At 40.5% G+C, this 24,220-nt stretch overlaps 2 protein-coding genes across 2 annotated transcripts in view; one reads left to right on the forward strand and one right to left on the reverse strand.

The window, feature by feature from the left end:
• LOC307146309 (E3 ubiquitin-protein ligase TRIM39-like) overlaps nucleotides 1-11,636 on the reverse strand; it is a 33,751-nt gene extending 22,115 nt beyond the window's left edge. The window contains exons 1-3 of the mRNA XM_079850207.1: nucleotides 11,562-11,636; nucleotides 4,105-4,484; nucleotides 1,692-2,021 (exon numbers count right to left, since the gene is read on the reverse strand). Of these exons, the coding sequence (XP_079706333.1) occupies nucleotides 1,692-2,021; nucleotides 4,105-4,482 (708 nt within the window). The 5' untranslated portion in view covers nucleotides 4,483-4,484; nucleotides 11,562-11,636. The remainder of the gene's footprint in view (nucleotides 1-1,691; nucleotides 2,022-4,104; nucleotides 4,485-11,561) is intronic.
• A 2,921-nt stretch (nucleotides 11,637-14,557) lies between these two features.
• gltpd2a (glycolipid transfer protein domain containing 2a) lies at nucleotides 14,558-20,698 on the forward strand. The gene is made up of 4 exons (XM_079849732.1): nucleotides 14,558-14,709; nucleotides 14,810-14,880; nucleotides 15,123-15,304; nucleotides 19,940-20,698. The coding sequence occupies exons 1-4, from the start codon at nucleotides 14,637-14,639 to the stop codon at nucleotides 20,502-20,504; spliced, it is 891 nt and encodes a 296-aa protein (XP_079705858.1). The 5' UTR covers nucleotides 14,558-14,636; the 3' UTR covers nucleotides 20,505-20,698.
• Nucleotides 20,699-24,220: the final 3,522 nt, after the last annotated feature.

Consider the following 24,220-nt stretch of genomic DNA (forward strand, 5'->3'; position numbering starts at 1 on the left):
TCTGTTTTATTTAATCCATGTAAATTTACATCTTTATTGGGGCAGGACATGCCGGATTTCGCTACGTGACTCCATGAGTTCGTCTCAATTTTTTAGAACCAAGCTGCATAAATAAACTATATCAGGCATTCATGTCTCAAATCTCATTTCTGCATGTCTGTTATGTTAAATGAAGTTGAATAATTAAAGCAAAGCAAGCAGAACATATGTTTTACCTGTGCACAGAGTTGTTGTTGACTGATCTCCTCAGACGCGGCCTGCAATGGTGGAATTCTCGAAACGGCCACAAGATGGCGCCGTTTATCGGCGAATCCGATATTACAAAACCGATACCCGATTATGGGAAAATGCTTAAATATCGGGAAAAATATCGGTAAACCGATACATCGGTCGATCACTACTGTTGACACAACAACATGCCTGAACACTTGTTCTAGGGGAACTCCTGCCCACAGAAAAGCAAGGTCCAACAACGGGCTGAAAGTATGGGTGACAGATAAGAGTGATTTCCATGTGTACCCGGATGTGAAGCCAGTGCTGAAGCAGTCTCATATGAAGCAATCCGAGTGAAATCTCCGAGCAAAACCAATCTTGGTGGCGAACAGACGTGAGGAGGCATTTCTGCGTAAGCATCTTGAACGGAAGCTTGTGAAGGGCCCGATTCAAGACATGCAGATCCAAGATCGATCGTAACTGATTAATTTATTGGACACAATAAAGAATGGGCTGTAAAACTCTGACTTCATTTCCGCTGTAGGGACCGGCTCTATTGCGTCCTTCGCCAGTAGGACTGCGATCTACGCACGCAGCACAGGAGCATCCTTGTCTGCCACTGAGGTAAACCGGACGCTGCTGAATCTGGGGGATGCCGGGCGACCTGAATCGCATAGCCGAGTCTGCCCATCCTAATGACCCAGCGAGACAGGCTGGTAAGCGCTAGTCAGACTTCCAGATACAGTTCGAGGGGGACCAGTAGTACAATAGACGTGCCTGCAGTGTTGCAGTGCTGTGGTGTACAGTGGCCCGCCTCAGAAGACACAACGTCTCGCTGTGGGGTCGTGAGTGTGGTGGCACACAGGAGCAAGAGGACCTCTGCAGGAGCCCCGAATGAGATGCTGGGTCACCCATGGGAAGGACCAGCAACCACAACCGGAAGCTCCACAGTCTGCAATGTGAAAGATGAGTGGGAGGGCCATGGGGATTCACCCAGCAGGAGAGCTCCCACTGTAAACCTCAAATCACCCTGTGTATTAACCAAAGTGTCTCTCTGCTGCGCAGAAAGACCAGATCAGGGAATAGAAGAGGGGACTCCAACTTTTTCAAGGTATCTCAGTCTTTTTCTCAACATCGCGATGGTCATCTTCCCGCAGTGGGTGCATGACTCATCAACAAATGCTACCTCAGCATGCTTACGTCCCAGAAACATGAGGCAGTGATTGTGGCTGTCAGACTGGGACAGGAAACGACCACATCCAGAAACACATGGGTGGAATGACATCTTGAAAAAGGCTCGTGATGCAAATCTCATTCGCCAATGTGTATTGGCTTGTTCTGTTATCACTCTAAGGTGATTGGGCTCTCAGGCGATATCCCTATACATCAGTTCAGTGCGATGTAATGTCGAACGTGACTGACTGATAGGGAACTGCATTTCATGGGGTGTTCAAAGTGTTTTGTTTGTATCTCTTTACCTTCTTCTCTCGACTCTCCTCCTCTATAGGAACAGTGTTGTGAGTCTTGTGTTCTCCTTCAGTACAGAACAGACAAACACACGTCTGGTCATCTCTGCAGAACAGCTCCAGAGGTCTCTCGTGTTTCTGGCATATATAATCCTCCAGATTTTCCACAGCATTGATGAGTTTGTGTTTCTTTAGACGTGGGACACTGAGGTGAGGCTCCAGATGAGTCTCACAGTAAGAGCTTGGACACGTCAGGCAGGTCTTCACTGCTTTCTGCTTTCTTTCACCACAGATGTCACAGAACACCTCAGATTCTCCTAGATTGAGCTTCTCCTTAACCCTCTGGGGTCTGAGGTGTTTTCTGGGCCCTGGAGGTGTTCTGACATGCTCTGACATTTGTGCTTATTTCTGTTACTTGTGACATTTTCATGGCTAAAGTCTGATTACACTGTATTAAGCACAAACTCTGCTACAATAATATGTCAGCAGCATGTATGTAAAAGTTTGTAGTTTTGAGATAATGACATTTATGCATGGTTTGTGAAAAAAAAAAGAAAAAGAAAAATAATTGTCACTGAAATAAGGTCATAAAACCCATATTGATTATTTCTTCACAAGACTTTTGAAAATTGTATGACATAGCCTAGAATATTTGCTTCAAAACTATGTGAAAGTCATCCTTCATACTCATTCAGATAAGACAATATATTGATTTAAAATTTGTAAGACGAGAAAGAAAGAGAAAGAAAGAAAGAGAAAGTGTTTTGTGTAAGAAAGCTTTATGCGAGTAGGCCTGAATATTAATGTCTTTCACACCTGAGAAAGACAAAGACCCTATCAGGGGCTATCAGGCCTATCATTCTGAGCAACCTTGCACAGAGAATGAGGAGATTTAAAAAAGAATGGGTTTTTGGTTATTTGGATTTATTTACAACACAACATAATCCAAAGATACACAACAAATGACAAAAAAGCACATTATTTAACACACTGAACTAAAGACAGAGACTTAACCAGTCACACACCTTTGTGCCATTCCTGAAACATAGTACATACCTGTCATTTCCATGGTGTTTGATTTTTCACTTTACCATGTTCATGTACGGAGACTTGTGTGAATGTTGAAGTCAGCAGGACTCCTCAGTGGGGCATCTGAAAAAAACGCTGTGAACATACTGATATCAAGAGAAACTATAGGGCTGCACGATTTGGAGAATACATTTTAGATTTTTCAGGTTATAATTTGCATTTTAAAATGTACAAAATACACACACACACACACACATATATAATGAACACCAGGTTTGTTGTGCCTTGTAGGCATAAGCTATGTGCTGTGCTGCATAAAATAATAATAACAATAGCCTATAAATCGTTAAAAAGGAACACTTCAGTAACACTGCACTAGAGAAAAATATATTGATTATCATATGTTACTTCAATATCATTTCATAATTTCATAATGAAAATAAACATTTGGAGTAAAACAAATGAAGCCTATTGTTTGGCGCGTTTTGCTTTTCAAACGCATGCAGAGAACATTTACTGAAGCGATCAAGCTGCTCAAAACTATTAAACTAATTATTGTTACCATATTATACATCTACGTTTGAGCAGATATCCACAAACACAGTAAACACAGTTCTAAACATTATAATATTCACCATAGTATACACTCATACTAGCCTACTTTTATCATGATGTGTTTTATTATAGAATATAAAAACATCCTCATGTCGGACATGTATATACATTTAGCATTGAAAGGTTGCCTACCAGTCTAGTTCACATTTCAACATTTTTTCTGTCTATATATAGATACATATACATGTACAACATTAGGCTTCATGTTTTTACTCCAATCTCATTTCATAACATACATTTTAATCTGGCACCACCATGTCTTAAAAATCTTCTCATTAAATCGCGTTCTTCTAATTCTTCTGAGGTAAATCAAGGTAAACAGCACAGCACAAACACAGTCTTCCAAACTCGATGAAAAGCAGAGAGGAGTAAGTTACTGAAGTTTCTGATTCTTTGTTTTGAGGTGATAGGGCGTTTACAGGTCTGCGTTCCTCCGTGTGGATTATTTGCATGTCAATCGCTTGTGCGCGCGTGGGCGTGGTCACATTAGAGTTAATTAGGACGCGTTTGAGAAACTGTACATGCCGCTGCTTTCATACGGATTACTTAAACAGAGAATATTTGTTTTTTATATAATTAACATACTTTAAAAATAGAGACTCCAAGCGTTGTATAGACATGCGTTTCAAGTCTGTGTGACAAACATTCGCTGAGTTACAGGTAATTTTCTGTCGCGTTTCAGAATGAGTTTCACATTGAGAGAGACGGCAGAACGCGCATCATGTTTATTTTCTTTATTTTACGAAAAACACAACATTTTGTTTTTATTATGAGTGTACACAAATAAAAGAAGACATTTAACAGTTTTGAATGATGTATAACACTTATATGTAAGATCAAAATCAACAGAGTATTTTGAGTCTCTTTTGCACTGATAAGAAAAAAAGCAAGCTGGTATCGCCAGCGCGACCGCCGACCCCAGGGGGTTAAAGTGTTGCACAACCTCTGTGATTGTTGTATTAATCTTGAGATCAGGTCTTTTGCTGAATGTTTCTTTACAGAGTGGACAGAAGCAGGTCTGTGTGTTCATCCAGCACTTGTTCAGGCAGGTTCTGCAGAAGTGGTGTCCACATGGAGTTGTGACTGGATCAGTGAACACTTCCAGACAGATGGAGCACTGGAGCTCCTCATTTAGTGCTGGACCACTGGAGGATGCCATGACTGAAAAATATAAGTAATGTTAATATATCTTCTACATTGCTGAAGAGAGAAATTTTGATAATTGTGCACTTAATAAATCAATGGATGTTGCATGTTAAATGCTGCTTTAACTTACAACATAAGTTATGTAGTACTGTTTATTTCAAAGTCAAAGAATGTCTAACCAGTCTCCAAAACTAGTTTATAAGCTCTGCCCTTAAAGGAGAACTCTGGTCAATTTTAACATTGAGCTCATTTTTTTGTACATTTGGAGTGCTGTCAATACAGAGAACAACGACAAAAAATCGGTGTTGCCTACACCGTGTTATCCTCTTTTTAAAATTTGCACCCTGTTGACTTAAATGGGGCAAGTTTTAAACCTGCTTTTAGCCTCTTAACATCCTTGATGTGTCATTACAAGTGCACAGGTCGTGTGAGTGATTCCTTCAGAGTGAACACGCGGTAAATCTGACTGCAGTAGATGTGAAAGATATGAATAAAAATGATGTTATTTCAGCCAGCGCTCATAACTGTATTTACATCCTGTTTTCGGTCGAAGTCCAGAGTAATCGATTATCGAGTTCACGCGCGTGATCAATGCGCGTGAACTCGACAATCGATTACTCTGGAGTTCACTCTGAAGGAATCACTCACATGACCTGTGCACTTGTAATGACACATCAAGGATGTTAAGAGGCTAAAAGCAGGTTTAAAACTTGCCCCACTGAAGTCAACAGGGTGCAAATTTTAAAAAGAGGATAACACGGTGTAGGCAACACCGATTTTTGTCGTTGTTCTCTGTATTGACAGCACTCCAAATGTACAAAAAAATGAGCTCAATGTTAAAATTGACCGGAGTTCTCCTTTAACTTCTGGTCTGAGACTGCTGATCTGTCCTTTCAGATGGGCTCTGTGGCACTGCAGATACTATTGAGTGGTAGAAAAAAAAACTGAAGAAACTAAATATGTGTCTCTGGGAGCCACAGTACAGCAAATGTAACAGGTTTTTACAACAACATTTTAATACCATCATAAGATCTTTTATAAAAGACAACACAGAAAATAAGTGGAAGTGTAATTTTTCAAACAAATAACCTACTAAATAAACATACTGTATACACCTGGTGCCATTTCTGTAATGGAGTTTTCACTGTACATAGTTTATTATGTCTGCAGTTCAAGTACTTCCTGATTCTGATATGTTACATGAACACAGACTTTAATTTTTATTAACATTCTTATACTGCTTCATGCTATTAAACTAGTGAATTTACATTCCCATCGCTTATCTGTGAATGAATATCAGATTTGATAGTTAAAGCTACACTGTGTGATTTTTACCCCCATCTAGTGGTGAAATTGTATATGACTACCCAGTGAATATTAGTTTCTGTTCCTCTCAATTCCGAGAGCGTTTTAACTCCTACGGTGGCCGTATTATTCCAAGATTAACATGGCTTCCAGTTATCACTTCGTCCATGACAATAATAAACAATACGTCTAAAATGAATAAAACTACAGGACAGATGTCAGGAGGTAAACGTCACCCTTGGAATCGGCTATCCCAGCATAATCAGATTAGGCTAACGTTACAATGTGTACAAAGTAAAAGCAATTAAAAATAACTAAAATTTACAGTGTCCTTTTTTTTATATAGATTAAAAAATTGCGCCTTTAAAACTATTCATCACCTGTGATCCGTCGCAGCACAGATTTATGTTACAAGGTAAACAATACTTTTTCACCATTGACGCGAGGATGAAGTTATACTAGAGGTCGTTCTGGCGTTATGCACAACCATGCTATGGTTAGACAAGCAACTATAAAACTTCGAATTTACACAAATGAATTACAACAGGCTGAATTACCTGTCGAGAAGAAAGCAGGCAACCTCGGCGTCCGTTTTAAAATCTTTTCTCCTCATGAGCTCTTTCCATCTGGGAAAAGTTACTCCAATATTGACTATGGTCTTGCTGATTTGTCTGTCGCGTTGACGTTTTAATTCTCTCTTTCAAATGTGAGTACGCACTCGCACACACACACACACACACACACACACACACACACCACACTATCTTTCAAATCTGCCGGCAGTCGCGAGTAATCTCCCCCTCGCATTCTTCACGGTGTCACTGAGTGAAAAACGCAAAAGGCGAAGCTTGAATTTACAGGCATGTCCCTCTTTGGCTAATGTAGTTTCAAGATGGAGGGGCAACATGGCGACCGGCATTCGAACCCCTCACCCGTATGTACTTTCAATGGCAGATTATAAACTTAAGAGAATACTTTATTACTTGAAAGAAGTAAATATACATTAATGAGCACATATATTTTTGAAAGAACTAAGTGTTTTTTGCTAAGAATCAACTAAAAAAGTTACACAGTGTAGCTTTAATTTCAGGGTTTCTGAAAATAAATGTTGTTTGAAGAAGCTTCCAGCTCATCTGTTCAGTTTCACTTTCACTGAAGTCTTTACACACATGCAGTTGTGTCATATAGTTCACATAGTGCTCACAGAAGAAAACAGCAGAAGATTGTGAGAATCAGGGCTTAATTTGAGCCGGAACACGCCGGAACATGTTCCGGCACCTCCGACATTGGATCCGGAACCTTTTTTATTGGATCCGGCACCTCATAAAATTAATTGCCTAAATGAAAAAAAATAAAATTACTGTTTGTGTAGTGTTCAATGTTTGTGACACATGACTTGCGCGCTTGTTGTACGAGTTGAGATTGCTGTTAGCCTCGATCGTTTCACTCAGGGGAAAAATGTCAAAAAGACAGGAAAGTTTGCTTAAACTTTTTCAAATACGCTGACCAGTCAGATCCCAAACAAGCAAAAATCGTTTCTGCTGATCAAAAAGGAGACCACGGTGGACACAGTAGCCTAGTGTCGACATAATATCTCGTTATTTCGACATAATAAGGGGACATTCTGCATTAAGCCACATTAAGCGTTCTTGGTTTTCTATGGAAGGAAAATGCTTAACGTGTAAATGCGTTCATATTATGGGCTCATCAGATTTTTTTGTACATAGCCTATTTATTAGGATTTTAGTATCATAATGATTAATAAATGCACGCACAATTATCCGTGAACTTGATTTGAACAAATGCCTTTCAACTTGTGTGTGCAAAATTCAGAATTAAATTAATGTGCAGAAATTTGTACAAATAGAGACGCTATGTATAGGCCTACTTTACTGTTGTAGCCATTAAAAAAGCGCATTTAGTTTCACATTTGTTAAAATATTATTATGTTTTTTTTTTCCATTTATGTTGATTTATGAAAAGTATCAGCACGACGAGTAAGATAGGATGCGCAATATGAGACATGGAGCGGGTCAGACATGATTTTGACCACTTCATCAAGTTGTTTTGTAGAAAGCCCTTTCTTTAAAGTGAATTTCGTTTTGTATAAATTGTATCTTAATTTTAATAAATTTTTCATCAACCAATTGCCTGTATTTAATGAATAGGCCTACGAAACAAATATAACGCAGGCGCCCGCGCGCTCACTTGCATTGCACGTGAACTAGAGCACATCCTAACTTAACGAAACTCAGTGTATGCCTCACACAGACATGACAAATACATCAAATACACAAAGCTTGAAATGTCTTTAAACGAAATAATTCAAAACGAAAAAAGAAAAAGGCTACTCTCTGATTATGTAATCCATTAGGCTTATTTATGTGCAATTCTCTCTATAAGCGCGTTCACACGGAGATGGCGATCGTCAACTTCATCTTTGCAGCCGAGTCGACACTTTTAGAGAAAACACTTGTTTATTAATAAAAATCAATACACGTGTCACCGGATTTAGAGATGCACGCACACATATTATTTCGAAATAACGAGATATTGTGTTGAAATAACATTATTATTAATAATAGCCTACATCTTTTAGAATAGGCCTATTTGATTGAATGCTGAATGTTGCGCTTGTTCAATTTAATAAAATTAAAACTTTAATTGTGATCATTAACATAACTGAATATTAAATATTTAGTGGCCAAGTTTTGCGCAGCTCCCCCGTCAATGATCTAGCACCCACTCAGCATGCGTTAAAAATTCTCTGGCGCTGTCCCTGCAGAGAATCTACGTAGGCAGTGTAATTTTTTTTTTTTTTTGTTCCGTTACCTCCAACCCCGGTTTTGAGTCGCCGGATCCACCCCCCCTCTGCGCTCCGGGACCTCCCACTTTACAAATTAAGCACTGGTGAGAATAGCATGTTTAAAATGTAAACTTGTTAAATGGAGATAATATATGTCTGTACATGCTGGATATTGATAGTTTCGTCACAGAAATCTGTCAGCTGAAGAAAGAGAAGGCGTCACTGGAGGTAAAGTTGATGGAGAGAAACTGAAGGGATTGAGAGTTTTGTATTGGATAAAGATTCACTTCATCCTTAAACTTAGCACTAACTTACAGATTTGTCTCTTAGGGCCACCAAGGAGACGTCAAGTCAGTAGGCCGATCTATGGCAGCCCTGGTGGCCACGGAGAAGCATCTCTGGTTAATTCTATCTGACATGATAGGGACAGAACTGTCTTACTGGACACTCCGCTCTTGCCTTCTGGCATCTTCGGCGACTCTGTCACCTAGGTCGTCGAAAGGTTTCAGGAAGCAAAGAAACAAGTGGCAGCGTTCTAGAAATTTCTTCCTCGCCGGTCTATGGTCCCCGAGACTGCTGGGCGGGAGCAGTCTTGGCCGTCTACGAGCTCCACGCAGCACAGAGTGCATCAAAAACAGAGCGTCGCCACTAGGGCTCCTCCACAATAAGGGGGGTCTGGGTGGTGTCCGCTGTCGAAGCCCTCTAAAGATAGGCATGATCTGAGAACCGTCATTATCTCAAAGAAGGCTTCGACAAAGAAGAAGTCCTGATGGCGTCAGACTTCTGAGGGCAGTCCCCTCTGGGGAGAAACAGATTCCACCTCATTATACCCTGCCCGTTCTGCCAACTCCGCCACCTCAGGTGTTTCGGGGCGCAGTGGTTCCCAGCAACCCTTTGAGGAGGGCTGCAAAGCTGGCAATTCTATTGTTCCCTGCCGGTTCGCCGCTTCCGGGTACCAAGGTTGCAGCGATTTCCAACAATCCTCTGAGGAGGGTCCCAGCGCTGCCAGTTCGGTTGTTCCCTGCCAGTTCGCCACTTCAGTTCACCGAAGTGGCTGTTCGACCAATACCAGAGGCCAGTCTTGAGAGGCTGGTCCCTTTAGTAGATTTTCTGGCAGTGTGGAAGCTACTGCCAAATATATCTCTTTGGGTCCTCCTCACAGTAGAAAAGGGCTACAGAATTCAGTTTCTACGGGTCCTCCCTACGATGGTGGTCATGGAGCAAGAAGTTCAGACTCTTCTACGAAAGGAGTCTATAGAAAGGGTTCCTCCTCCCTGCAGGGAATCAGGGTTTTACAGCCGTCACTTTATTGTTCCAAAGAAGGATGGAGGGTTGCGTCCTATTCTAGACCTTCGTCAACTAAATCGCACAGTTCTAAAGCTCAAGTTCAAAATGCTTAGACTCGTGTCACAGATCCAGTCCCAGGACTGGTTCGTCACAATAGACTTAAAGGATGCTTACTTTCATGTAGCCATCCATCCTTACCACAGGAAGTTCCTGAGGTTTGCTTTCGGGGGTGAAGCGTACCAATATCGAATTCTTCCTTTCAGCCTAGGTTTCACAAAAATGGATTCACTTTCACAAAATTCACAAAATGGATGCAGCTCTGGCTCCTCTGACACTCCAAGGCATTCGCGTGTTAAATTATGTCAACGATTGGTTGATTCTAGCTCTATCCGAGCAGATGGCGGTTCAGCATCAAAATGTCTTTCTTGCTCACATGATAAAGTTGGGGTTGAGGCTTAACGCCAAAAAGAGTGTGCTCCTTCCAGTTCAAAGGACCACTTTTCTAGGCATAATTTGGGATTCGACAACGATGCTGTCTCTCAGGGCAGTATATATCCCTGAGCATCAAACCCAGGGAGCGGACATCGAGACAGGAGCCGAGGCCCGGGGAATGGAGACTCCACCCCGAGGTGGTGGAGCTCCTGTGGGAGAAGTTCGTTCAAGCAGAAGTAGACCTATTTGCATCTCTAGAGACAACTCACTGTCCTATGTGGTTCTCCATCACAAATGGGGAATTCCCAATCCATGGGGCTGGATGTGATGGTACAGATGTGGCCGAGGCTACACCTGTACGCTTTTCCTCCGATTGCTATTCATTTTTTATTCTATTTGATGTGTCTGTTTTCATCTGGAAGATATATTTTTTAGAGCGTTTGCTCATCTGCAGAACTTCTTTAAGGCTTTTCCTGTCAGATGCGATATAGACATTTAGAAGATGTCTTTAAAATGTTTATGATTTAGAATGTATGTAAAGTTGCTCTTTAAAAGACATCATGGAGACGAACATGTACTATCTGGGTATGTAAATGAAGGCATATTACAGACTTCTACTGCTTGTAAAAACGACTATAAAACTACATAAAAGAGCTTGAAATGTATTTATATATCATTTGTGCCCCAGAATGAAAGTTTTGTCAAATTAAGTTTAGTTTTGTCCCTCAAAATATAGCTAAACAAACACCCATCTCTCATATTTATTTATGAATAAATAAATAAATATTTATTTATTCTCATATTTATTTCACCATGTGATTGTACTCAATTTTGGTGTAAAATGTATGATATTGAATCAATTATTTAAACATTTTATGTATATGATTATAGAAATAGTCAAACTATTAAAATAAATTGTTTTCTTCTATTTGAAATTTGACAAATGTTCATTGAACACAAACATCTGAAGTGTTTCTGCACGCGATCGGTTCACACAACTTTCTCTGCCCTGTTTATTACTGTTAGTGAGATTCTATAATGTAGACTGGGGTGAATACAGCAGAATTGTGTAATACGGACTGTATTTTTTTTCCCAGGTTGTTTTCAGTGGACTTTAGAGCCATAAAGTAAGTAAATGATTAATGTCACTGCAGAATTGAGACTTAAGGCTAATCACAGTGAGCGACGAGAGAAACAAGTTTCTCACAGCGACCGGATCAAATTTAGCATACACAGTAACTACTAAAATAACTGTTTAGTACCTTTAAGTGTTTTGGTAGTTGATGCTGAAACCGCCGTGAAGGAAAGCCAACGCGACCGCTACTCACGTCTTTCCATCTTTTCTGTCTTGTCCTTATAACTTGAATTGATCAGAATTGTGAGCGCATTGACCAGAGATGGAAGAAAGTAAGGTAAGAGGAACTCTCTTAATGATAAAACATGAAATAACCAGTGATTTCATCCGATTGCCTCTCTCTATAACAGACTGTTCGTGTAACTCCGCCCACAACTCCGACCAAAGCCACGCCCTCCCAGCCAACATCTCCTGAACAGACGAGTGAGTGAATCTGATACATCGGACTTTTTTCACAGAGGGATGACGCATTTTAACGGTCATCAGCATCATAAATCCTGCAGTTTTTTATATTACTTTTTTTTTTTTTTAAATGTTTGTACATTTATAACACTATTCTTAGTATTATATTACCTTTGCATCAAAAAAAGATTAACACTGCGGTGAGGGTGTTTCTAATACAGTGATGGTAAAATTTACATATTTTTCTCTTCTGAGTTATCAGTCTCTCTCTATTTTTTCCTATCTTGAAAGTTGTGAGAACACTATTTCGGAGTTTTCCTTTTGCCTCCATTTGCTATTCATTGTGACCCTGGTCACGAGTCGCACGGGTATATTTGTGGCAATAGCCAACAATACATTGTACGGGTCAAAATTATCCATTTTTCTTTTATGCCAAAAATCATTAGGATATTAAGATCATGTTCCATGAAGATATTTTTTTAATTTCCTATTGTAAATATATAAAGTGTTTATTTTGTGAGTGAATGCAGCACAAGTGTGAACATAAATTAACAACTTTAAAGGAGATTTTCTCAATGTTTCGATTGTTTTGCTCCCTCAGATTCCAGATTTTCAATAGTTGTATCTCAGCCAAATATTGTCCTATCCTAACAAACCGCACATCAATGGAAAGCTTATTTATTCAGCTTTCAGATGATGTATACATCTCAATTTAAAAAAATTGTCACCCATGTGACTGGTTTTGTGGTCCAGGGTCACATTTGAGCAAATGGGAACATGAAAAATATATTTAATGCAGTCTCTCATTCACCACTATAGAAATTTACCCAAATATGACGACTTCCGCTTCTGAGAAACTATGGAAGCCCATTTCCGCCATATAAGATTCATTGTTTAATCTTAATAATGACATAAAATGTCATAGATATGACATAGCCTATTTAGTCAATTATTATGATATTTTAAAAATCTGAATCATGACATAAGACATCGAAATTGTAACCTACTAAGCCATAATTTCGACATTTTTCGACTTTCATTCATAATTTCGACATCATTCGACTTTTTAATGTCATAATTTTAACGTATGAAACACTCAAACTTGATGTATGAATGCAATTACAGTGAGTCCTGCAAATGTCACATCATTCTCTGTGTGTGTGTTTCTCCTGCAGTGAGTTTGAGCAGCCCAGAGTTACTGGAAGAGCTGAAACAGCCTCACGCGCTCAATCACGTCTCTAGGCCCAAGGGAAAGACAATTGTGTTTCGTGGACAGGGACGCCAGGTCAGACACACACACTAAACAGGACACAAGTTTATTTATACAGAGTCACACTAACCCTTAGAGGACATGAATAAATATAGATAACACACACACACACACACACACACTGTAGAATTTCCAAGTAACACGAGCAACATAATATCTTATGCCATGGTATATCAAAGTACCATGTGACAACTAATATATACTAATAATAATAATAATATATTTCATGTCACCTTTCATACATGTTACATATATAAACACAACAGATTTTTCATTACAAGTTTGCGGTATCAAGACTGTTGTTTAATAATAATTTATTTTTAAAATATATGTTTACCTGTGTGTTTAATTACTCATGTTATATTTATATAATGTAAAAATATTTCCACTGTTATTTATAAATGTATATTTAAATTGTGTTTCAGAATCAGGAGGCAGAGAGTCACTCCAAGCTGCACTAAAACTCAGAAAGTTTGTTTGTGTGCAAGTATGAAAGCCAGTTTATCACTCTGTCTGCATGTTTATCTGATGTTTAAGCAATGTGTGTACTATATCAAATAAAAATCTAATCTCAATCTGATGTGTGTGTGTTTGTCTCGTTTTAATTCATGAGTGTGAGGTGCAATACAGTCACACAGAATTTAATTAGTCCAAAATGCTGCTGCTGTATGAAAACCAATAAACTGCCTCATACATTTTGATTAATTTTGTCTATTTATTCTCAGATCAGACACAATTCTCTTCAATTCTGTCAAAACAATCAACATCTACAATTTAAAATAAAAATAAAGTTATAGTAAAGAGAAGCTGGTAAGAGAAGCGTTTCACTATGGTCTAGACAATAAACAAGGTTTATTTATTATATATAATAAAATGTTTAAAATGAAAATGTTAATAATTTATTAACAGTTATTACATATAAATAATATCATTTATTATTAATATTCTAAATGTATTAATATATTTATTATTTTCATTTTGGTTTAGTTAAGGTTTTAGTAATTTTGAGTTTTTTGCCAGTTTTATAGTTTTTTTAAATATGTTTTATTATACATTTTTATTTCAGTTTTACTTAGTTATTTAAGTTCAACTAAACAAAAATTAGAAACATTGCCTTGAAAACTAGCTGAAATAAAACAAGGATTTATTTAATATTTTATTATATTTCTGTTTATCCTTATTTTATTTCAAGTAATGAAAATGTTTTTATGGTTTTGGTTAATGTTAATAACCCTTTTTTTTTTTACATCATCCATATAAGTTTATGGATAATTCATATTGGCAAATGAAATGTATTACTAAAACTACTACTACGCTTATATGAATGTCATGTTGTGGTTTTATTTTCTTAAATTCAAATTGCCACCACAGTTGTGTTTTAAGTTCAGCTCAACCCTGCTCTTTACACAAGCCTGAATCAGTGACACGCACAACAGTTCAAAGGTCACGCTGATTTGAGTTTTACTCTGTTTATTAGGAGCATTAGACCGAGAGACGAAGGAGACACAGGAGAACCGAGACGTTATTGCGATGAGAATGCGCCGGTGTGTCGTGACCGCAGTCACGTTGAGTCTGCTGCTGTTCCTCAGCTCTCTGTGGCTGCGTGAGTACAACCTTTCACCATCACACACACACCCTACACACACACACAACCCCCCTCGAGCTTGAACTGTGTGTTTCGCTGTTTTTCCTGTTCTCTGCAGCTCAAGGAACAGTCCAGAGTTGTGAGCAGTCGTGGCGGCCTTGTCTAAGTGTGTTCACACCAAACAGAGAGGTGAGAAGTGACTGAAATACACTAAACTTCAATACTTCACATCACTAACTTTACCTGGACAATAACTTTATTCTAGAGCTGCTGTAAAGCCAAAACAATCTCTGTTACTTTAATCTCCTATTATCACTGTGAAGCTGCTTTGAAACAGTCCATATTGTTAAAGTGCTGTATAAATGAAGGTGACTTGACTTGACTTGACATTAACAATTACTAGTGCTGATTGACACTCACTTCCTGTCCAGGTGGTTCGGGCTGCTGTTACTGATGCCGCTGATGATGCGCTCGGAGGAAATGACATCATCGGAGAGTGTGCTGGACAGCAGTTCCAAGTGTCCCGCCTCCTCCTGCATCTAAGCTCCGCCCTCGGCCCCGCCTCCGACGTGCTGCTGGAACCGTACCTGCTCTGCTGGGAGGAGCTGATCAAGTAGGATACGCTTTTTTTCTTTCTTTTTTTTCTTTTTATTGCAGGAATGCACTCAGAAATGTTACAAAAAACACATATCGACAAAAAAAAAAGAAAAAAAAAAGACGAAATGATGGTAGAGAAAAAAAATGGTAGAAAAAAGAAAAACCTTAGAATTTGAATTATATGTCCTTTGGGGGTGTTGAGTGTTTTAGGGTATTCAGCAATTTAACATATTTGACCCTTTCTCTCGTGGTACTCTTAAAGCTGTAACGATTAGGGATGAGACGATTCGATACTGACTTTTAGGGGTAAAAGGGTAGTGCTGAAACCCTATTGTAATTGTTCGAATTTCCAAAGATCAGCATTCTCCCCTAAAAGTGATCGGGCAGACCAAACCGTAAATCGTAGAGACTTGAAACTTTGAGGGATGGTAGTACTCACACTGTCAACAACGCCACCAAGGCTCGCCCCAATCGGCCTGATGGTGGTGCTATAGCAGTCAAAAGTACGTAATGGCTCATAACTCCTAAACTGTTTGTCAAGTGTCTTTGTTGGAATCCTTGGCTCAATACAAGCAGTTTTCTCGCACATCTTGGAATCAATCGTGACCCTAGAGAAATTTTTGGGTATTTTCGAAAAAACCTACTTTTGCGAACTAGTCCTAGTTTTGTCACCCGATCGGAACCAAACCAGTGCAAAAGGATTCTCTAGAGTCTGACTTGCAATAATTGTAGAAAAAAATCTCAAAATTTCTTTTGAACAGAATGAGAAAATTTCACCAAACTTGGTACACCTATGTATGGCCTCAGTCTGTGGTCGCATGAAAAAGGACGTCCAACTGGTCACTTGGTGGGGCTTTAAAATGAAAAAACACGAAAACAGTGTGAGAAAAACAAAAGAAATCAGACCACCAACCGTAAAGGATTGTGTATCACGCAATGTTTTGCACATGTCCATGACATTCATACATATGGTAGAACTCCTCATTCTGAGCAACTTTGCCTCTAGGACCACCGCTGTCAATCCAATCATTCGTTAAATATAGGAGATTATTTCAAAAACCTACTTTCGCGAACTAGTCCTAGGTTTTTGGCTCTACCTCAATAAATGTTAAAAAGCTTTAAATCATATATTTCCTTAGTAAATTGCCTGTTATGGCTGTAAATGTTATTTTCCATACAGTATGAATGAGATGGTTACAGGCTTGCTAAATAAAACATAATACCTATTTCTACATGTGCTTAAATGCCTTAAAGCGCTTGAGCCCCAATAATTGCTATAAATATATATTAATATTTATCCAATATGTTGTGTGGTTGAAGGATGAACCCAATCGCAGACAGATTGCAGGACACACAAGGTTTATTTTATACAAATAACGGGGAAAACAAAGCCCACGAGGGGGCAAAACAAGACAAGACAGGACTACGAGTGACTAAACTGAACTATGACTTGACAAAACTTGACTACAAATAAACAGCTAATACAGAAACAGAACTCTCTTGACAGGGTACTCACAGTGAACAAAGTCTCATAATGAATGATAGTAGATAACATGAAACACTCAGGTAGGAATCACAATGAACTGACACAAAACAGACAGCAGACAAGAGGGGATTAAATAGGGAACTAATGATACACAACAGGTGACAAAGGTGAAGCAATAATGACAAAACGAGGATAACAAGGGGCGGGGCTGGGTGACGAGACAACACAAGCACATGGCCCAAACAAATGGCCATGTGCTTGCACATGAAACATGGGCCTGTCATGATCCTGCCTCAAGACCAGGGAAAATCAGAGACAAGGCAGAATCATGACAGAACCCCTCCCTTAAGGAGCGGCTTCCAGACGCTCCCCAAGGGAACACTAAACACGTGACATGACAGACTGAGACAAGGACACAAACCAACAAAACATGACAAACAACAACAACGGCAAACATGAATAAACAATGACAGGATTGGGGTGCAAAATCAAAAACAATAAACAAGGCAAAGGAGGTGGAGGAAACACACAGACCCTAGGGGGCAGTCCAGGGTGGATGGGAGGACTAAGGGGAAACACAAAGTCCTTAGGGGGCAGTCCAGGGTGGATGGGAGGACTGGGGGTCTTGGGTCTCCGGGACGAGGGCTGAGGACGGGGAATCCGGGGGGACTTGGCTGGAGACGCATGAGGGGATGACTTGGGGGAAACAGTCCGAGGCTGGGAAATGACAGGGGTGCTAGGGGAAACACTGGGCAGCCAGACAGGGGTGGAATCTGACACAGGAACAGAAACAGAAAGCGGCGGGACAGGAATCTTGACGGGGGACACAGGAGGCGACCCAACAGGAAACAGGACAGGGGATGCTGTGGGTGACTGTGGAGCAGAAGCTAGAACCGAGCTCCCCGAAGACGGCTCAGTATCATCGCTCCCCATCTCTGAATCGGGGAGATCGTCGTCTGCAGCTGACTGGGGTACGGCGCTCACGGCAGCTGACTGGGGTACGGCGCTCACGGCAGCTGACTGGGGTACGGCGCTCACGGCAGCTGACTGGGGTACGGCGCTCACGGCAGCTGACTGGGGTACGGCGCTCACGGCAGCTGACTGGGGTACGGCGCTCACGGCAGCTGACTGGGGTACGGCGCTCACGGTGCTCTTAGAATCAGTGGACTCAGGACAAGACATGACTGACTTGACGGGGACTTCAAGAATCTGGACAAGACGTTTAAGGTACTCAGACAATGTTTCGGCAGCGACGAGGACAGGCATCCTTTGATGAGCAGAAACCGACCGTAAGACAGCTTCAGCAGCTGAATCGGCCGCTGCTCTCTCTGCAGCACTCACGACTGCAGACTCGGGAACGGCGCTTGCAGTAGCGGGCCCTGGGACAGCGCTTGCAGTAGCGGGCCATGGAACAGCGCATGCAGTAGCGGGCCCTGGAACAGCGCATGCAGTAGCGGGCCCTGGAACAGCGCATGCAGTAGCGGGCCCTGGAACAGCGCATGCAGTAGCGGGCCCTGGAACAGCGCATGCAGTAGCGGGCCCTGGAACAGCGCATGCAGTAGCGGGCCCTGGAACAGCGCATGCAGTAGCGGGCCCTGGAACAGCGCATGCAGTAGCAGGCCCTGGAACAGCGCATGCAGTAGCGGGCCCTGGAACAGCGCATGCAGTAGCGGGCTCTGGAACAGCGCATGCAGTAGCGGGCTCTGGAACAGCGCATGCAGTAGCGGGCTCTGGAACAGCCTGAGATGAAGTACGAGAGGCTCCCTTTCTCCTCTTCTTTCTCCTTGGCCGCGGAGCAGATGCCATGGACGGACTGGTGACAGGAGAGGGAGGTGAAGCAGGAACCGTTACAGGAACTGGGGAGCCCAGCGCAGGCGAGGAGGACTCCGGGCAGGAAGACTCCGAAGCTGACTCCCACGACGGGTGCCTTCCACGCTTACCATGAAGACTTATGGACGTGGAAGGTGTCTCAGGAGTCGCGGCAGGACTGGGTTGGTCCCCAAGTGTAGCGACGGCTAGCAAACGACCCTCAGGGATCACAGGAAGCTTGGCAGAAGGTGGCGAGGACAACCACCATTGTTCCCGGAGCTCCGACTGCCACTTGAGAAGAGACACACTGTCTGCTGGGTTCGGTCTTGGTCGGTTCATTCTGTTGTGTGGTTGAAGGATGAACCCAATCGCAGACAGATTGCAGGACACACAAGGTTTATTTTATACAAATAACGGGGAAAACAAAGCCCACGAGGGGGCAAAACAAGACAAGACAGGACTACGAGTGACTAAACTGAACTATGACTTGACAAAACTTGACTACAAATAAACAGCTAATACAGAAACAGAACTCTCTCTTGACAGGGTACTCACAGTGAACAAAGTCTCATAATGAATGATAGTAGATAACATGAAACACTCAGGTTGGAATCACAATGAACTGACACAAAACAGACAGCAGACAAGAGGGGATTAAATAGGGAACTAATGATACACAACAGGTGACAAAGGTGAAGCAATAATGACAAAACGAGGATAACAAGGGGCGGGGCTGGGTGACGAGACAACACAAGCACATGGCCCAAACAAATGGCCATGTGCTTGCACATGAAACATGGGCCTGTCATGATCCTGCCTCAAGACCAGGGAAAATCAGAGACAAGGCAGAATCATGACACAATAGGCCTATACATGCATTCTATTTTCTGTTGTCCTATTAAAAAACTCGGTAACACTTTACAATAAGGTTCATTAGTTAATGTATTAACTAACATTAACTTACAATGAGCAATACATTTGTTCAAGTATTTATAAATCTTTGTTAATGTTAGATAATAAAAATCCAGCTGATCATTGTTTGTTCATGTTAGTTCACAGTGCATTAACTAATGTTAACAAATACAACCTTTAATTTTAATAACGTATTGGTAAATGTTAAAATTAATATTAACTAAGATTAATAAAGGCTGTAGAAATATTGTTCATTCTTAGATCATGTTAACTAAGGTAGTTAACTAATGAACCTTATTGTAAAGTGTTACCAAAAATTCTATAATACATTCCAAAGAAACACTGTTTATAGTGTGTATATATTTATGTAACAATAACTATCACAAATGTATTGTTCATACGATGATTCCTCAGTCTCACACTGATGTTGTGTCTGTGTTGCAGGTTCATGGAGTCTCTGGGCCCTCTGGTGGGCTTTTTCACTCATAAAGTTGAGGAGAAGATCACACTCATCCGACAGCTCTCACTGGAAGAGTCTACAATCGTTACGACTGAAGATGCTCAGCGCATAGCTCCGCCCCCTCACCGTAGCCACGCCTATCATTCGGTGCGTTCCATGCTGGAGGCGGAGCTACAGAGGGGCGTGGTCTCCTTCGACAGTCAAACGTCTTCCGGGAGTCGGACTTTGCTCCGCCTCCATCGCTCGTTGCTATGGTTACAGCTTCTGCTGGAGAAGCTAGTGACGGAGCCCGAGGGGCGGAGCATGGGCGAACTGTGTCGCGACGCGTACCTGGAGGTTTTAGCGCCGCATCATCCATGGCTTGTGCAGCGCGCGGCCGAGCTGGTGTTTCATGCGATGCCCGACCGCAAAGTTTTCCTTCAGCTGGTGTGTGTGCGAACGCAGGAAGAGGCGGAGCCTGTGATCCACGTCATCGTCGCGGCGATCCAAGAAATTCACCGACGGACACAGAGAGAGCTGGAGATCAGAAACATGCTGGATCTGCCTTAACACACATACAAACACTCCCACACAACATAGATATATGTATCTTAAAGGCCCCCTGAAATCAAAATGTACATTTTTTTGCTTTTAGTATGAATATGCTAGCCTTAAGGTTATGAATAAGCTGGTGTGTTCCAAAACAATGACAAAATTCACATTTAGGAGATATAAGCATTCAAAACTTACAGTCTTTCACTTCCGCTAAAATGGATCAGGGATTTTTATGACGTCACCGCAGACTTCAGCTTCTCATCACATCTTCTGTCCAATCAAATGTTCTCTAGAATCTAAAGCTCCGCCCCCTTTGCTATAAATACCACCTGGCCGAAGCAACCATTGACTCGTCACAGAGTAATAAGGGTTTGAGATGTGTGTTCGGTTGCTCAAGCGCTCGAGTTTTATTCTGGTTTCCAGCTGTACGTTGGTTAAGAGTGAAATGAATGAATCCTGTACAATTGAATCCAGCTTATCATCAGCGCTCGGATTCGCTTCCATGGTGCTGTCAGTCTGTGAGGTAAACTAAACGCTATTGGCTATTTGAAAAGGGGAAGGAGCCATTCAATATGTCCCGCCTTAGCTTCCTGTTTCAGTGGAAATTATGTCAACACATCATCATACAAAGCTGCGCGTTCCAAGCATAGACTGTAAAAAAATATGGACGTAGTGTCCGTGACATCACCCGTAGGTTTCTGAAGACCGTTTTTGAAGCCTAAAGTGGGCGTGGCCGACTGTCGCCATCTTGGCAGCGCATCACTCCCGAATTTATTTATTTTTACAGTCAGACAATGAGCTGAGGTGACGTGACGGCTAACAGACAGCAGACAAACGGCTAATGATGACTAATGACCACAGCAGCGGGAATCCACCTGTCACTCAAAAGTGGACACCCTTAATTATGCAGAAATTTAAGGCTTAAAGGGATAGTTCACCCAAAAATGAAAATTCTGTCAGTAATTACTCACCCTCATGTTGTTCCAACCCCGTAAGACCTTCGTTCATCTTCGGAACACAAATTAAGATATTTTTGATGAAATCTGAGAGCTGGATCACTTCTCCATAGGCTGCTAGGTGACAGAAACTTGCTGGCCCAGAAAAGTTATTAAAGAGATCGCTAATATAGTCCAAGTGACTACAGTGGCTCAATCTTAAGTATATCAAGCGACGAGAATACTTTTTGTGCTCAAAAACAAACAAAAATAACGACTTTATTCCACTATTCATTTCCTTCTCTCTGGGCCTCGTAGTGTTTTTGCGTAGCGCGTCTGTGTTACACGTCACCATGTAGGCTCACAATTGTTTAATTCACTTCCGTGTTGGTTTCAAGAGAAAGACAGGGAGGTTGCCGCTTGGTTCCAAGGCACTTCAGTGGGCCTTTAACATATTATATCCACCTTATTATTTTTTTCTGAGTGCCTTTTATGATGTTGTTATGTGGTTGCTAGGTATATTCTTCATGTTGGTGTGAAAAGAATCTGTGATCTTCTGGTCCAGCAGGTGAAAATAGTGTGTCTCATCACTTATTTGTACACTAGATGTCGCTATTTCACTTTGTTTTTTTATAGTTTTGTTAAATTATTTATGAGCGGTTTATCAGGGAAAGTCAAAACTTGTTCAGGAAACGGAAGACATTTGACTATTTTGCTAGTGACAGATTACTAGTTTCTGTTGCTCAAACTGTGTCAGACATAAAAATACTCAAATGTTACAGCTCTTTCAAAGCTTTATATTTATGGAATCAACTTTGTCTCATATGTTTCTCTGAGCCTTCAGTGCCTTGTAGGATAAATGCAAAATAGACTCAATCATGTCACTATTGCCATATAGTGACTATAGAGCAATAAAGTGAATGTTTATAGCAGCTCCCCAGCTAACAGACATTTATTACAGGAACGTTCTCCAAATGTTCAGTGTTGGTTCTGGGAACTAAAAAAAATGTCCAGTTTTCTGAATAGAAATTAAGTTGAAAGAATGTTAGAGGAACATGTTTTAAAAGGTATAATGTTCCTCAAACGTTCTTTCAACTTAATTTCGATTTAAAATTCAACATTCTATGAACGTTGATTAATAACATTCCAAGAACAAGAACATAAAAATGTCCAGTTTCCTGAATGCTAAAATAATGTTATTTAAAGGTTAGTGTGATGTTCCTGAAACATTCTTTCAATCACTCAAACACCTGCTGTGAACAAGCACTGAAAGAAAGAGAAATAAGAACACAAACTACAAGTTTCTTCAGACACAGCCTTAAATGAACTGAAGATATAAAAGACATGAACTCTTTCAAGATCTGATTAAACAACTCCACAAACAGCATTACCAGCTTCACTTATTACTAACCAGACTGACTTTATATCTATCAGATGTCTACAGAAGTACTTATTGAGAATTAACAGAGGTGTAGATGTTGATGTCTTATTGAAAATGTTTTGTTTGATGTCACCATTATGGAGATCAGTGTTTGCTTTAGTTGGGCTCTCATCATACAAACCTCAACAATGGTGACAAATCAATAATTCAGAATTCAAAATAATTTAGCTGCATAATTTATTCATGCCGCAATGCATGCTGGGTGCAATGAATGTGTTTTCTATGCTAGCATGAATAATGTCACCATTGTTGTGTTTCATATGCTGATTGTTGATGTCTGTGTGTGTATAAGTGACAAAACATGTTGTAAACAGAAAGTTAACAATGACAGCGTTATATATACATACTCACAGAAATCAACATTCAGCATCTGAAATACAATAATATTGTTACAAATGATCTTTTTCACATTTGTTGGGTTTCATATTTTTCAATAATGCTTCAATTCCTTAAGTCATCAATTACAGAAAAAGCAGTAATTTGTTATTTAAACAGACATGTTGATCTGCTTTATCAATAAACACCTGGAATTGCACCAACTTAAAGAAAGTCAAGGGTTGAGCGCCCAACTAAACCAAACACTGATCTCCATAATGGTGTCCTCAAACAAAACATTTTCAATAAGACATCAACATCTACACCTCTGTTAATTCTCAATAAGAACTTCTGTAGACGTGTGACAGAAATAAAGTCAGTCTGGTTAGTAATAAGTGAAGCTGGTAATGCTGTTTGTGGAGTTGTTTAATCAGATCTTGAAAGAGTTGATGTCTTTTATCTTCAGTTCATCTAAGGCTGTGGCTGATGAAACTTGTAGTTTGTGTTCTTATTTCTCTTTCTTTCAGTGCTTGTTCACAGCAGGTGTTTGAATGATTGAAAGAATGTTTCAGGAACATCATTCCAACCTTTAAATAACATTCTTTTAACATTCAGGAAACTGGACATTTTTATGTTCTTGGAATGTTATTAATCAACGTTCCTAGAATGTTGAATTTTAAATCGAAATTAAGTTGAAAGAACGTTTGAGGAACATTATACCTTTTAAAACACGTTCCTCTAACGTCAAGAAAACTTGACATGTTCTACGTTCCCAGAACCAACAGTAAATATTTGGAGAGCGTTCTTGTAACAAAAGCCTGTTCGCTGGGTCAGATCATTTGATCTTGGAAGAATTTGATTAGAAATTACTCTGTTCATACTACTGACTACTGATTTTCCTGGCAAATCTGAACATATTTTGAGACATTATCTCTCCTGAAACTCTACGATAGACATTATTATGATTCCATGATTATTTGGGTATTTTTCTCAAGAGAAAATCAGGCACATTTGTTCACCATTTAATTTCGGCTTGTGTT

This window comes from Squalius cephalus (assembly GCF_949319135.1).
Source record: "Squalius cephalus genome assembly, chromosome: 18".
Lineage (NCBI taxonomy): Eukaryota > Metazoa > Chordata > Actinopteri > Cypriniformes > Leuciscidae > Squalius > Squalius cephalus.

What these genes read in the sequence shown, in the direction of transcription:
- gltpd2a (XM_079849732.1), top strand. Translation starts at nt 14,637, where the DNA reads ATGAGAATGCGCCGGTGTGTCGTGACCGCAGTCACGTTGAGTCTGCTG. An exon ending in CCTCAGCTCTCTGTGGCTGC is followed by an intron (nt 14,710 to 14,809) that starts GTGAGTACAACC and finishes TGTTCTCTGCAG; the next exon opens with CTCAAGGAACAGTCCAGAGT. An exon ending in TGCTGGGAGGAGCTGATCAA is followed by an intron (nt 15,305 to 19,939) that starts GTAGGATACGCT and finishes TCTGTGTTGCAG; the next exon opens with GTTCATGGAGTCTCTGGGCC.